This window comes from Vombatus ursinus, unplaced genomic scaffold, assembly GCF_900497805.2.
Source record: "Vombatus ursinus unplaced genomic scaffold, bare-nosed wombat genome assembly UNPS02014798.1, whole genome shotgun sequence".
Taxonomy (NCBI): domain Eukaryota; kingdom Metazoa; phylum Chordata; class Mammalia; order Diprotodontia; family Vombatidae; genus Vombatus; species Vombatus ursinus.
In genome coordinates, this window is record NW_020954576.1 from 36,489,891 (window position 1) to 36,506,904 (window position 17,014).

General features: G+C 37.0%; 1 protein-coding gene across 1 annotated transcript in view; it reads left to right on the top strand.

The window, feature by feature from the left end:
* USH2A (usherin) overlaps positions 1-17,014 on the top strand; it is a 944,914-nt gene that overhangs the window by 784,617 nt on the left and 143,283 nt on the right. The window contains exons 58-59 of the mRNA XM_027871555.1: positions 11,771-11,929; positions 15,735-15,897. Of these exons, the coding sequence (XP_027727356.1) occupies positions 11,771-11,929; positions 15,735-15,897 (322 nt within the window). The remainder of the gene's footprint in view (positions 1-11,770; positions 11,930-15,734; positions 15,898-17,014) is intronic.

Here is a 17,014-nt window from a genome sequence, read left to right on the forward strand (position 1 = left end):
CTTCCCAATATTATGCTTTCTTCTCTGTTGAGTCAGTTCAGATGGAAACTGAAGCCTCAGTTACATAATATAACACAAATCAAGGATAAAAAACTACATCACTTTACAAGTAGAAAACTTGAATGGAAGAAAATTCTTTTTTTGTGGTAATCCTTCCTTCCTCCCACTACTTAGGGGATTACTTACTAACAATAGGTTGGCTACTCCCAGGTTAACATTCTTCATCTTTATCACAGATCCTAACTTCCTTTCCCATTGGAATCTGAAGGATGTATTTGGTCATCATGCCAAGGTGTGTTCTGATGGTGAAATAGAAGCAATTAAGGAATGTTGAAGTGTAGTGGGTGTCCTTGCTTTCATTCCCTTTGGTGTTTGATCATTCTCTATTTCTGGTGATCATGTGGAAACTTGGAGAAGGGGAATATCTTCTGGTCATGCATCTGCTGAGAACCTTTTGATGAGCTACTGAGCATGGAGAACTGAGGTCACAGGGGACAATTCAATGGAGAAAATAGTTTCCAAATATGCCTCTCTCTTAGATGCAGTTTCTCAGGTGACAAGATTTCAGGGCAGTATCAAAAAAGAGGCCCTTCTATACCCTAATATGATGTCCACAGAGGTCACCACTTCCCACCTGGAATAGGAAATCAACTAGCCAGTCTTGGACAGGGAACTCTGGCTGCTTTTGCCTATCTTGTATGTTTCATTCCTTTATCATTGATCTTATAAGCATCAAAATGTTTGCAGTAAGGGTTATTAGCATTTTCTTCTTCCCTGGCCTGTAAGCAACAAGGGAGAGAGAGAGAGAGAGCATAAGCAGCAGTAGGAACAGGTTGATGGCAATGACAGAGGCAACTGGAATCAGTTATAGTTGCATCAGCAGGAGTGGACTAGAATCCTAGCAAGAGTTGACTCAGAGAGAAAGAGACCCTCAGAGAGAGGACCAAGTTTGGTATTTGATTGGACTATGCTCAGTAGGATGAATTGACCAGTTACAGCCTTGTAAAAACAGGTTTATGTCCTAACAAAGTTTCAATTCTATCTTTCCAACTTTTGTGCTAGTAGTATTGTTATTGAATTTTCTTCTAATCATTCTCTAATATACAGAGTGAATTTTATTGCATCTCATTCCCTCTCTTGCATGGAATTAAAAAAATCTGTTCTATACGTAATTCATATTTACATAATGGGTACTTTTCATTGTTCTTCCCACTTTGGAAGGAAATTCTAGACCAGAGATAAAAATAGAATTGGGGGGGGGGGGGGTTAGAGCCAAGATGGTAGAGTAAAAGCAGTGACTTACTTGAGCTGTCCCCCGAACCTCTCCAAATACCTGTAAAAAGTGGCTCTGAACAAATTCTAGAGCAGCAGAACCCACAAAAAGACAGAGTGAAACAAATTTCCAGCCCAAGACAACCTGGATGGTTAATTAGAAAGGTCTATTGCCCAGGCTGGGAGAGAAATGCAGTCCAGCATGGGTGTGCAGGCAAAATGGGCCTCAGCAAACCTGGAGCAGACCTCAGAGGACTGAATCATGGGCAGCTATGTTGGTTTCCAGACTTCTCAACCCACAAACACCAAAGAAAACTTTGAAGGTCAGTAGGAAAAGTCTGTGACTGCGGTGAAAGAGAAGATTGGTCCCAGCCCCAGTCCAGGCGTAGTGCCGGGGTGGCAGCTGCTTCTGAAGCTTCTGGCCCACAGACTGAGGGGGAATTGAGTGGCTGATCAGAGGGTGATTGCAGGGATCTCTTTGCTGGTGCTAAGGCAGGATTCTCTTGCTTTGCCTGTGCTTGGATCTGGGTCACAGTTCTGGGTGGCGATCCTGGGGCAAGGAGGAGTGCTGGCGTGATGGAGCTTGTGAGGGCGGTGAAAAGGGAATCCTCCTCACAGTTCCAAGGCAGAAAAGAGTGCTTGTGGTCACTCATAGACCACAGCACAGGCCAGGAAAGGAGTAAACACTTTGCCCTTGATCATACCACCTTGGAAGAACTGAAAACTTACAGTTCCCTAGAAGTACCTCTGAAAACAGCTGCATAAGCCCCCTGAAGCTTGGGATAATACATTCTCCACACTGGAAGCAGACCCCTACCTTAACAAAGAGTTTAAAACCCAAGTAATTGGCTGGGATCATGAGCAAACTGTGCAAAAAAAAATCAGACCATAGAATCTTTCTTTGGTGACAAAGATCAAAACATACAACCAGAAAAAGACAACGAAGTCAAAGCTCCTACATCCAGAGCCTCCATGAAAAATATGAATCAGTCCCAAATATGAAAACATATGAATCAGAGCTCAAAAAGGATTTTGAGAAGCAACTAAGAGAAGTAGAGAAAAACTGGGAAGAGAAATGAGAGTGATGCAAGAAAATCATGGAAAAACTAGTCAACAGCTTGCTAAAGGAGACGCAAAAAAATACTGAAGAAAATAAAAATAGAATTGTCCCCAGAGTATTCAGAATGTGGTGATGAGTCAATGGATGTGAGAATGAGAAGCCCATTCCCATGAGGAGATATCAGGTTCTCCTAGAAATGAAGTTGGCTGGGTTACAGAAGAGAAAGAGAGAGGTATACCCAAGCCTTTATCAGTCTCAGTGGCAGGTGGCAGGTTGCCAACCCTGATGCCTCAGTTGAGTGGTTGTTTCTAATAGCTATACCAGACATTGAAGGAAACAATTCACCTACAAATAAAAAATCACTAGAAGCAGGAGATGACTTTAGAGACTTAACTAATTCCTTTATGGGCAATGGGGACAGCTACAGATGAGTTTATTGAGTCTGAATTTCATAAGTTGAAAGAATTAACCAAGAATTGTAAGACCATATTGAGATTTTGTGCTACTAAAATAGGAGAAGTGCATCTTTGTTCCAGTGAATTCCAGTGTGAATTAGTCAAGATTAATATTCTAAGACTGAGTTCCCTTTCCACCTTCCTAAGACTTTGAGGCATGTGTGGAAGGGCATTTTTTTATCTGAAAGAGTTGGGATCCTTGATTGGTTATATAATACTGATAAACTTCATAGGTTATTATAACTAAGCTCTTGAAAGGTGTCCTTCCCATCTAGATACAGTTGTTTGTTGTAAGCCTTCTAGTTAGTCCCTGAGGGACAGGGAATCTGGGCAGTCTTCATAGTGGACTGAGTTCCTTATTTGACCTCTGAGACTGCCCTAAATTGGGGTTGGGAGATAAGGGACATGTTATCATTTATATAGACTCTTAGGTTACTGCTGGGAGCTTCACTGAATGTTTTTTTTTTTTGAAGATTGAAAGTTCAATAGCAAGATCATCAAGGGTGTCCCCTGTGGGTGCAGGATCAGAACTTTGTTGATAAAGCCAATTTCTTGAATATTCTGATGTGACATGTCAGCGATCACAAGTCACTGAATCCTCCCTTGACTTAATAGAATAGTATTATGGATTGACTCTATTTTTATTGCCATTATGACATAATTTTCTTTGATTAAGGAACCCACTTTACTTCCAGCATTGGGCTAAGCCCCATAATAGCACCTAATGCTTTCATTCAGCCAATCACCTTCATTGAGTATTGGAACAGACTTTAAACAGATCAGCTTTATTTGCCCCCTAAATTCAATAAATGGAGTGATTTCCTTGCAGTGGTGACCTTCACCCTCAATCAACACCAGTTTACTAAGGGGGAATGGATGGCAAGGGATAGTTTTCCAGTTTAGCATATTCCTTGACATTGGTTATAGAAATGGAGGCATAGATGGTGATGGTGAAGGAACATTATTGCTCACTGCAACCCCAGTACAACAACAGAAAAAAATATGTTCATCACTAGTCTGACATTGGAAGCCCCAAAACTGATATTATAAGCACAAAATACACATACCTAACAACTAGGAGAAAGGGAAGATGTGCCTTTCAAGCTCATATTTATTTTATTGCCTGGAGGGCTTGAGCAAATCTTCTTCCTGACTGTCAAGTATGGTTTGGCAATGGAGAGAGGGATAGTGGATTCTGACCATATGGAAGGGTTTGGAGGGGATGAGATAAGGTTAAATTGATCATTCTGCCCAGCCCAGGAGGTAAGCAATTAGACCCACAGGGGAAAATGGGGATCATTACACTCTAGGAAGAAAATAAGCATTTATTAAGCACCTGCTATGTGCTAGGCACTGTGCTCGGTACTTCATAAATATAATAAGACAGAAAGTATAGTTTCACACTCCCAATGAGCATACCCTCACGAGGAAGAAATTGTAGGTAAGAGATCAGGAAAAGGGGAATGGGATGGCAGAGTGAAGAGAGAACAGAGATCATCTCAAACCAAAAGACAAAGTACAAGCAGCCAGATATAGTTTTGAAGATGTTTCAAAGTAGAAATACCCATCACATTCTTCAGATTCTCATAGCCAACTTTGTTCACGGTTTCTCTCCACCTGGTGCTATCATCAGTTGCCTTCTAGATTTCCACTGTGACCTTCTGGACTGGTTTATAATTTTGATGACAACACAGCTGCTTGTGGGCAAGGGAGAGTGGTAATTATGATTTTGGATGTGATCGTTTTTCCTGTGTTCAGAGTGTACCTTATATGCTGTTTCCTTTGGGTGTTTTATCTGTCAGTGCCTAGAACCAAGCTCCAGGTCATTTGTTATTAGACATAAAGTATGATCTCAGTCCTAGTGTGACCAGATTTATGATTCTATGATGATATACCTTTCCAGGAAATGGAATAACTGTATAGAATTCCATATCATTCAGATTTTATGAGTTGCATCCAACAATCATGTTGTTTTAAAACACACTGTGAGGTCTTATCCTGGTGTTCTTTAAGACCAGCAGAGGGTCAGTTTCAGGAGATCCTTCCAGACTAAAAATCTGTCAAGGACACACCTGGTTCTGTTTGTCTGACATCTGATGACCAGCCTGTTTGGAAAGGCTTGCCATCGGCTTCTATGTAGGATAATTAAACTTCACAGCAATTCTTAAAGAGTATCTGCTAAGATATAAAGGTGTTTTAGTCTTCACTAGTGGAGAGAGGACCTATGGTGACCACATGACAAGTCCTTGAGAAAACTAAAATATTTGAAATAGGTGCTGAGTACTCTGTAAGGTGCTGAGAAGAGATACAACATTTAACTAAGATGGGACCTGGTTCCTTGCCTCCATGAACCTGAACCATGCAGTCTAGAAAGATCAGGGGAAAAATAATAGCTCACATTTATATGTCATTTTTAAGTTTCAAAAGTAATACTTTCACTACCACCTCATGAGAAAATGAGGGTGGTATCATCATTTAACAAGAAACTGACTTAGGTTAAGGAACATTATATTTTTAGTTAGAAACCTGCCTCCATTTCTTACCCTCTGGATGATCTTGGACAAGTCACTACACCTTTCTAGGTCTCAGTTTCCTCATCTGTAAATTGGAGGTAGCCTAGGTACCTAGAAGGTGGCCTCAAAAGCCTCCTCCAGTTAAAAACTCTGTCATTCTCTGACTTTCTCATTGATACACTGCTATTAAGTACTGGGCTGGGACTTGAACCCTGGCCTTCTCACTCTCAGGGCCAGAGCTTTCTCTGCAGCCTTGTTGCCTGTTCTCATTTCATTCCCAGCCATCCCAAAGGCACCCAACTGGATCACAGACATGGAGAGAGAGGGAACCTTAAGGGGCATGCAGTCTACCTCCTTCCTCTTACAGGTCAATCGCCCAGAGAGATCACATGATTTGTCCAAGATCGCACAGTTACAAAGGAGCAGAGCTGGGATTTCCACCCAAGTCCTCTGACTACAAATGTAATATTCTTTTTTGCTGTGCCACACTATTCTTCTTGACTGATTGACAGGCTAATTTTGGCTCACAGATTATTTTTTCCTCCTAATCCTACAACCTGAACGAGAGAAGAATATGATGGAGGTAAGTAGGAGGAAGGAAATTCAGTTGTCAATGCTCCTTATTCTTCGCCATCCTCCTTTTTTTACTCGTCTTTATTTTGTATAAACTTGCTTTATACATATTGTCATTCCCTCCCCCCCCATAAGACATAAGCTCCTGAAGGGGAAGAATTGTTTCCTCTTTGTGTTTATATCTCTAGCATCTAATACAGGGGCCAGTACATTGTTGTTGTTATTCAGTTATGTCCGACTCTTTGTGACTCCACTTGGGGTTTTCTTGGCAAAGATACTGGAGTGGTTTGCCATTTCCTTCTCCAGCTCATTTTGCAGATGAGAAAACTGAGGCAAACAGGGTTAAGTGACTTGCCCAGGGTCACACAGCTAGTAAGTGTCTGAGGCCTGATTTGACTCAGAAGGATATCTTCCCGAGCTGTACTCTATCCACTGCACTACCCAGCTGATTATGGGCTACCAAGGGTGAATAAGTGGTTCTTTCATGTAGTAAGTGTTTTTAGGCTGATTTCTTCGGCATGAGGAACTGCCAGTGGAGAAACCCCCTGTATGGATGAAGCTCTGAATGATTGTGCCACTTAGGGCCTTTCTGAGTTATGTGGGGCACTGAGATGTCAAGCGACTTGGCCTGGGTCATCAGCTAGCCAGTATATGTGACAGGGACGGAACTTGGAGCCAGGTCTTTAACTATTATGCAATACTCTCTTATTTTACCTCTGCACCCCAAAGAGTGAACAACTAACAACCTCCAGCCCATAAAGAAAATCGAGGTTGATTTGTTACAAATGCCATGTTAAAAGCAACCACTGTTTTAAAGCAAATAGGGCTGTCAGGCTGAATTAATAGATTTCCTCATAGAATTGTCCCTGCTCTGTCTCCTTAAAAGAAAAAGAAAAAAGAAAGATCATTTGATTGACTCGTCCCATTGCAAAGTGTGCACCTGCTGTGAAATAAAGCCACCAAGAAAAAAAAAAAGTTGAATAATTTAACTTTTTTATTTGTAAAGATAATCAGGGTTTTTCTGATTACATCTTAACTTCATAAATGTTAAATAACCTATCAGCATCTAGTTGTTGTAAATTATGAAAAGGAGTATTGCTAGGAATATTAACCAACGGATTCCTTGTTCTTTAGTGAACATGAAAATGTGTTATGGCAGGTTGTCATTGTGCTCCTGGTAACTTTGACACCAAATAACAAAACTGCCATTTGCACTTAAGCTAAATTGGTTCACTTCTGCTTTCATGGCTCCTTTTATTCTGACAGAAATTTATGAACTCTGGAACTAACCAAGTCGCGTGGCCTCCCAGTTGACTTAAACAAATATGCCCATTTCATTTCGTTTCGGCATCAGAATACCCGGGGGCTAGGTACCTCCAGACTCATTGCAGATGGTGGAGGGTTGGCGAGAACACAGGAGGTTTTCATGTCACTGTCCTGTGAGTTATGACAGTAGCGTGGGCCCCCATTCCTTTACTAAATGCATGTCACTTTCTGTCATGTTTACAGCTTAAAGGAGCATTTTCCGTTTACATACTCATCACACATAAAGGGCATCTATTCCACATTAACTAAGGCTTTAAAAAAAATATACGTCTTCCTGAAATAGCCCTGTTTAGGCCTGCATGAAGGTAGTTTGTTTTTTTTGTTTGTTTGTGTGTGTGTGTATATGTGTAATTTATAAATTTACAATATAGTACAATCCCTCGTGTCAACTGGAAGTGCTATCCTTTTTCAGCAGAGAGCTCCCTTTAGCTAGACAAAAGGAGCTAGCAACAGATTTCTTCCACAGTGTAGTTAAAGGTCACTGATTCAGTTCTTTGACAACATCTTTTATGCTAGATCTTTTTAAAATTTTATTTTGCTGCCTGCCCACACCCACCATGGGCTGCTTGATTAACTTCTGAACGATGGGGGATAGGGATGAGACCTGTGGTTCCATTGGTTAGGGAATACCTAGGTAAGGAAACTCCCTTAACCAAAATAGTTGAGCATGCCTTCTCTGTGACTTAGAGTCTTTGAAAGTTATCTAGGGAACTGACAGGCTGAGTAACGTGAAAGGGTCACACATCCAAGATAGGTCAGAGGCAGTACTTGAGTCTAGGCCTTTCTGGCTCCAAGGTCGGCTTTCTATCCCTTACACAGTGCTGTATCTCACTTCAAAAAAAAGAGACCTATATTAATGGAAAGTCTCAGGAAACAAATTCTTCCAAAACAATTACATTTTACTACTTTGAAATTCTTGGTCGTGGTTGTCCTTTGTTATCAAAGAGGACAAAATGACATCACTATGTTGGAGTCAAGGTATAAAATTCTTTAATTAATTTATTTTAAACTTAAATACTAAAACTTAAACACAAATGTAGTAAAACATACCAAATACAAATACTGAAATTTAAATACAAGATACAAAATTCTTATAGTAATTCCAAAAGAATATGGATTCAAATTTAAAAAGAACCTTAAAAACTGTCTAATACTGGGGTTCTTAAACTTTTATTGGACCACTTTGTCAATCTAATAAAGGCTATGGATGAAGCATGTTCTTCTTAGAATAATCTTTTTAACTGCTTAAAATAAAACACATAGCATTAGAAAAGAAACTAATTATATTGAAATAGCTAACAAAATATTTTTTTAAAAAATTCAAAGATTCCAAGGCTAAGAACCCCTGATCTAGTCCAACCTGATCATTTTTTAGCTAAGGAAACCGAGGCCCAGAAAAAAGACATGACCTACTCAAGATCACACAGCCCAAGCTAGGGTAACAGAGTATTGCCTAGTAGAAGTCTTAATAAAGGGATTTACTTATATAAATATGGTATATGATTATAACAATATTAATAATAATAATTTTATATGACCTTTTAAGGTTTACAAAGAACTTTATAAATATTACTTCATTTGATCCTAGAAGATTGACACTAGTATTATCTCTATTTTACAGATAAGGATACTGAGGTTTAAAAAAGTTGAGTGACTTGTCCAGGGTCACCCAGCTAACAAATGTCTGAGGCTATATTTGAACTTGGGTCTCCCTGAATACCAGTTCAACACTCTATCCACTGTGCCATTTATGATACTCTAGGGTGACTCTGTGGAGATATCTTCTTCTCTTAAATGTTTAATACACGTCATATACAATAGTGTTGGTACAATCAGTGACATAAATAAATATGAAGTAAATAAATGCATTCCAGCCCCTTTCAAATCATGAATTCTAATTTTGAAGAGTCCGAATTAGTGTTAATTGTCTGTGAAGTTTGAACGGAGATCCAACCCAAGCTCTAACACTTTTTTGATTTTTGTCTTGTCTAATTATAGTCCTGATGGCTGAGTCCTGATCTAAAGTCATATCAGGAATAAGAAGTAGAAAGGGGAAAGTTTCTGAGCCTTAAATGATGTTGATACCACATAATCACAGAATCTTATAAATTCTACTATATATGAGATTCCAGTTTGATTCCTAAACAATACAAACTAAAATTTCCTTAGGTCCTTCCTATTAGAGTATGTTTAATTTTCAGTCTGTTGAATCCCTTTTGAACTAATCCTCTTTCTCTCTGTGGTGATCTGTAGGAAGGAGGTCTCTTTATTATATGTGGCTGCTCTTTATATTCAAAAATAATGCTATGGCAGCAACTGTCATGACCAGGTGTGCACAGCATATGTGGAGACTGCTCTTTTGTTAGTGGCTGCAGCAGTAATTCAGAGAATCTAGTATTATTCACCTCATTCTCCTTGGATTGTGAACACACAATAACTAAAGAAAAACTTTAAACTCATTTCTGTTATTGTGTTTATTAAAGTGAAACGATTGATTTAGCTGATTTTTTTTAACTGAGTTGGCTTAATCTATAATTTTTTTTTAGATGTCGAGAACAGACAATATATGATATAATGCAGTAAGAAAAGCATCGAATGTGGAGTCAAGAGATCTGACCTCTATTCCTAACTAGCTGTGTGACCTTGGACAAGTCATTTAACCTCCACTGGGTCTCAGTGATTTCACCTATTAGATGAGAGAGCTCTATCTGGTGATTTTTAAGGCTACATCTACTTCTAAAATTTTACGACTCAGGTGTAAGCAAAGCTATGATTCAAAAATTATAGACTCAAAGTTGAAAGCACTATAAAAAATTATCTACTCCAATCTACTCCCATCCTGCTGAATACATTAATCTTTTTAAAATATATGAAGAAGTCTCCCAGCTTCTGTTCATTGTTCAAGCCTCCCTTCTTCTTCCTTATGTAGGCAAGTATATCTGTACGTCATTGTTTAAAGTTTTGTCCTTAGAACATTCCTTAAGATCATAATGATTTTAGTGTTTCTCTAATAATTCACATTATAAGAGCTTCTTAATAATATTCACAGGTTCAAAGTATAATTTCTCCACCCAGCTTCTGAACCTCAACTGATGCTTTCAATATAGTTGGCCCACTCTCCCTAACAGTTAACCTGTCCCGACTGCATGTTCAAGGTCTCCAAGGTCTCCTCTCTTCCTTCTTATCATCGCTTACCTTGGTTTTGAGTATTAGTTCTACACTGATCAGAATCAGGTTGAATTTTTTGAGTCTGACGTTGCCATAGCTATAGAGTCCAACATTTAGTAAGGAAAAGTGATGAGAATAATCAATACATCTGGATTCAGGTTTCAGCTCCTCTGTATAGCATTATCCTCTATAAAATTGAGAAGTCAGACTAGATGACATTCAAGGTTCATTATAGCTCTAAATCTTTGGTCCAATGATCTATAATCTTTTTTACTATTATCTTGACAGTGTGGCTAACTAGAAATTTTGTTATTTATAATAGGGCATAGGAACCAGACTTAAGACTCCAATGGTATAGGGAACTCCCAGGTGAAGAAATTCACTTTACCAATGGAAGTTGGCACCTTCTCTGCTACTTAGAATCTTCACAATTTGCCTATAATTCTATGTGTTTACATAAAGTTCACAGAGCCAGTGTGTGTCAGAAGTGAGTCGTGACCCAAGGTCTTGACTTCCTGGCTTAAAGACAAGATTTCTATCCACTATGCCATACGATCTTTCTATTTTTCATGGTGAAGACTCTTTAAGAAGAGAATATGGTCTGCGTGAAGGGGATTCCCTTTTGCCTTCAGGGAACATACCTTCTCCATAACAGACTCATATAATTCCCTAATCATCCTAATTCATTTCATTATATTTTGAAGAGGCTAAATATGGCTCTAGCCCTTCTCAAAAGCAGCAATTGTGAGCTCTAATACTTTTTAGACACAAATTTCATATGGATTTCATGTACAGGTCCATAAGTCTCACTGACAGAGTGGACTGTCCTGGTTCAATAATTGATGTACTGAAAAGTCTCTAGGTAGACCATGATTTGGATATTTTATGGGCTATTATGTCAAGGATCTATGTCAGACAGGATGCTATACACAATGCTATATAAAAAAAATTATCATCACTTGCAAAACTACTGTTATTTTTTATGTACTTTGGGGATAAGTAAAGCTAGGGGAAAAATATGAAGCATTCTCTAATTATTGTGGGTTTGTTTTAAAAACAAAAGGTTATGATATGTTTATTTTTTTTTGCAATCATGAAGAATATACTCTGTATTTAATGAAAACCCATCCAATTTCATTTCTTGTGTATGTGTTTGAATCATAAAGCTTGAGATCAAAAATTTATAATTCATAACCATAATTCAATAAAACAGCAATAACTTTCAACAATGTGATTTGAAATGTATATTGCCAATTAAGAATTTATTCATTACAAATGTATACTGTGTACATATGTACTGTATTATATTTACAATATTGTATTCAAATGAATATACAAAGTATATTGCTAATTAACAAGAATTTCTAGACCAATCTACTAATTTTGGTTTTATTTTTCAGAAGAGACACTCATCCCCAAAATGCATTTGGAATATAATGTCTTACTAAATCCTGGGAGTGTGGCACCATTGATCTATCCAGTTGGTTACTACCACTTAGCTGTGGTAAAGAATTTGACCCCATATACACAGTATGAAATAAGGATACAAGCATGTCAAGAAGGTGAGCAAGCTTCATATCCTTTAGGCTGAATCAAGTTATCTAGTTTTACCCCCCCCCCCAAAAAAAATAATAACATGTATTTTTAATATAACTAAAATAGCTAACATCTCATTTCTCATTTGAAGTGTAGTGTTTACCCAGAAAAATCAGTCTGGTACTGAGTGGTGCATTATATGTTTCTGCACTTCATCATCAATATTTAACTGTAGATTAAAATGTTAGTCATTTCTTTGTGAACATAAAGTCCTGTTTTATAAAGCACTTTAAAAGAAAAACACCTCACTCATATGAAAGTCTTCAGAAATGTAAAGCAAATTAGGGAATACAAAAACATCATAGAATATGGATTTAACTTTGTTTATTCCACTTTTTTGTAGTTAGGTATTGAATTAAATCTGAATAAATTTTATCTATTTTATAATGCTTTCTGAACTTTATCTCATACACCTTGAATAATCACCTATAATGACCTAACTTTGAATGTCATTCTTTAATGAACCGTTTTTATTCAGTAATATCAACATCTGGACAAGCCCTCCCTTTTCATAAACTTTACTTGTTTTATTGAAAATTAAACTGATCAAGCATTCAGTTTCTTTTTAGTCCCCAAGTCTTCAAAATCATATACTTGGTTCAACATTAACCCAGTGTTAGGAGGATAAGACATGCATTTCTTTTTATGGATAAGACATATATTTATATGGCATGTATTTGCATGTGTTTTATCCTCCTACAGGATTGTAAAGTCTTAGAGGTCGGGGGTTATGCTATTTCTATTACTTTTTAATCTCTAGCTCCTAGTGTAGTGCTGTTATAGGTACTTTGTATGCAATTATTAATTTGAATATGAGCAATACACCCCATTTCAACTACTGGAGACAAATACTTGCTAATAATCACGCTCTTTCTAATATGCCTATCTTATGCATGACGTGAAAAATGTAGGTGTCGGTCTACACAGCACTTTGCTCGATAGAGAGCATTTGTTTAGAGATTTAAAGTTAGCAAAGCACTTTACATATACCTACTCTACCTTTGATCCCCACAACAACTGTTAGATAGGTGCTGTTAATTATCCCATTTTACAGGTAAGGAAACAAACATAGAGAGAGGTTAAGTGACTGGCCCAGAGTCATATAGTTAATTAAATGTCTGAGTTGGGATGTGAACTCAGAGCTCCCTAATATCAAGTTCAATACTCTATTGTTCCATCTAGCTACCTCTACTATCATCTCAGATATGTAATCTAACATCAATTTACCCAATCTGATCTTAGAGTTCCCAAAATATATTATCCTTAGAAATTTCATTTTTCTAAGTTAATGTTACTTCCTATGGAATTTATGAAGAATTCATGGCCATCTGTCTTTCTGAGATTTATCTCAGCAGCTGAAATATGGTGGCACCACAGCTCAATTTCACCATTGCTTTCTACAGGTTACTTAAAACATGAACATTATTGACTGGAGGATCTTTCTAGTTTCTTTTCTTGCCCTCATTCATCCCAGTTCACTTACACATTCGCTCATGTCTGTCAAGATCATTGTTTCATTGATTTTAACATGAGGTCAGCTTGTGATTTTCTATGTGATTAGAAGAGAGCAGTTAAATTCAATTGATTAAACATATACTTAGGCAGTGGCAAAGATCATGCAAAAATATTTTTGTGAGTCTTGGACATGCATGATGTGATATTTTCCCTCAGCAGTACTTGACCTCCTTAATTATGTTTTATGGATTATAATATTGGAATCAGCTGACAGCCTCTGACCCTGTACCAGCTAACTAGTGAAGATGTGATCCATCGGCATGTTGGGTAATAAAGAGAAGACAAATGATAGCAGTCTTTAATTGGGATCTGAAATTTCTCCCAAAATAAAATCTTAGAGAATATAATACACCTGGGAAAAAAAAAAACTAGACTTTGCATTGTTCTCATGGCTTTTGGAAAATAAATTTTGCTCAAGGAAATATTTTATAATTTCATTATAACAATTCTTCATATTCAAAATTTTTCTTCTTTATACCTTAATTTTCATATAGAATTCCAGGGAACTTAACAAATATTTACATGCATATATAAAGCACTGTAGATATTAAAAGGATACAGAAATGGAATCAATCATATTCAAGTTAAGACCTATAATCTGGTAGGAAGAATTATCCAGGTCCTTTTTGTCTTCTTTCTCAAATACTCCACCTGATTTCTAATTTTTGTTTTTCATTAGTACCTACACTGGAGCATATAATAGCAAAAATCCTAATCATATTACTTGTTAGCATTTCTGATAACAAACCTAGTTTTGTGCGTTGCCATGAAAACAAGCCTTAGTAAAGGAAGGAATAAAGTATTTGAGGATGCTAGATCACCATTGGCTTTTGTTAGTTTACAAAAACATGAGAGACTACAGAGCCTGAGAATGACTCCCTATAGAACATTAAACTCTATAATACCAGATAATTGAGCCCTGGTTCTATAAACTAGGAAAACAATGAATTTTATAGAAGGATATCTTAATAGTATCTTAAGAGTCTTTTATACTATTGAAAATCAGCCAATGTAAAAAATCTACTTTTCATGTGTCATATATCTATCTATCTTATCTTTCTATGTTATCTATTCTGTCATCTATTTATCTACCTACCTATCATGCATCCATCTATGTATCTATCTGTCTGTCTGTTTTATCAGCTACTTAATCATCTATCTTATCATTCATTTGCCTAGATTAACTCTCATCTATTTTATCACCTGACTATAGATTTCTATGCCTGCTATCTATCTGTCTGATTGTCTGTCGGTCGGTCTATCTATCTATCTATCTATCTATCTATCTATCCAAACACATACACAGTAGATCATAACCTCCTTGAGGACAAGTACCATTTTGTTTATGTCTTTATATCCCCAGTGCCGAGTTCAATATTTTGCTTATTTTTTTTCAAGAATGGCCCTACAATTTCATTGATTTGAAGAACTCTCAAAATGAAAGCTACTTTCTACCAATGTAGATCAGCACCTATTCTCCAAGTTATTGTTTCAAAGAGTTTCTTGGGAGTACTGAGAGATTATATAATTTGTCCAGAATCACACAGCCTGTATGTATCAGAGGCAGGCCTTGAATCTAATCTAATTCTCATTCTACTACAAAATTGCATCTTGCCTTGTATGTAATAGGTGTTTCTTAAATGTTTACTGTATTGATTTAACTTGAATATATCAAGGAGGGGGTATGTGTGACAAGAAGCAATAGGAGCTAATGTCCAGAAACAGAGATCAGTTCTTAAGGGATGCTTTAAAATTTTGTGAGACGATCATTATGAATATAAACAAGTTCCTGGAACTTTTTAAGAACTATAAATATATAAAAATATTGGCTAAATTATATCCCTGGAAGGAGAGACTTTTATGTTCAGCCCCTATTTACTTGGGGAATTCAAAAAGAATTTTTCTTGCTGATAGTGTCTTTTCTGATTGTCAGAAATTATCTATTTATCATGAGATTCCATGTGAAAGTTAAGACGCAAAGATGGTACCATGCCTTGTACGTAGTAGGCACTCAATGATTATTTCTTTCAGGAATGAAAGAATGACAGGCAGTCATTTCTATAATAAACTAGATTGTCCTTAGCTTACCCACAAAGATTTTAAAATAGCAGTCATTTTAAATGTTTTGGTTAATAAATTTGCTCATTTACCTTTTTAGGTGAATAAATAGAAGTCATTTGATATCTTAACTTGCCATGCGTAAGATCTCTTTCTCACCCCCGCCTTGAAAACCGTGTTCTTTGTTCTTTATTCCAGGTGGCTGTGGGGTCAGCCGTGGTACCTTGGTGACAACTTTTGAAGCAGCTCCCATGGATCTGAAGTCCCCTTTTCTTGTGACAATGGGGCCTACCAGCATATTGATTAAATGGTTACCACCTATAAAGCCAAATGGAGTCATCATCAACTATTTTATTCTCCGGTAAAACTATTACTAGTCTTATTCAATATTTAAGCAATTACAGAATTCTAGTGCAATAGAATCCACTGTGTCCTTTGTTCACAAGAAAGCTCCCTTTTCTAAGGGAGGAGAGATTCATGCAAAGACACATTCACTTAATTTGTGAATGCAGATGCATAAGTGGTTTGATTGTTTTGACTCATTAAGCCAAACCAGTACTAACTAGTAAATTCAGTCAAACCACTTGGTTTATTGTAACCAATTAATGACCAGTTAACAATAGTCAGATTATAGACAAATAGTAACTACTTAGTAAGACATTTGGTTCTAGTCTAAATGCCACACTCATTTAAAAGTTGGAAAGTATAGTTTAAAACCATGCAACAATTAGTTTGGATATGATGGTTTGAAGGATCCATTTTGAAAGTTCATAGAGTTATAGAGCTGGAAGACAACTCAGAGATTATGTATTTATTATTAACATGAAAGGATTACTCTCATTTTACAGATGAAGACATTGAGTCCCAGAAAACTTTAGTGATTTTCCTGAAGTCACACATGTACTAAGTAGCAGACCTGAGATTTGAACTTAGGTTCTGTGGCTCCAAATCCACCTGCTTTTTGTTGCAACACCCTTGCCTTACAGCACTTGCTGACTTGCTTTGCTGATATAGTCCATATTTACTACGTAGGGACGTAGTCTTTATTCAACAGGTATCAGTCTTATTTTTTTCAGGATTCCAAGAGCTCAACCACTTACTTTTGTGAGGGTTGCAATAGTTTCTCCTTATTTCCTGATAGATGGCTTTTCATTCATATCCTTTTGTCTACCCAAAATGGACAACAGGTATTCCTGTAGAATTATTCCTCCTCTTCCTGTTTGTGTACTCCTAACACCCCTATTATAATTGATAAGTATTTTTAAAAGTTAAACGCCTAAGTTGGTAGAGGCTTTCTAAGAGAAGGAAGAAAAGAAGAAAGGAGACAGAGAGAGAGAGGAAGGAAGGAAGGAAGAAAGAAAGAAAGAAAGAAAGAAAGAAAGAAAGAAAGGAAGAAAGAAAGAAAGAAAGAAAGAAAGAAAGAAAGAAAGAAAGAAAGAAAGAAAGAAAGAAAGAAAGAAAGAAAGAAAGAAAGAAAG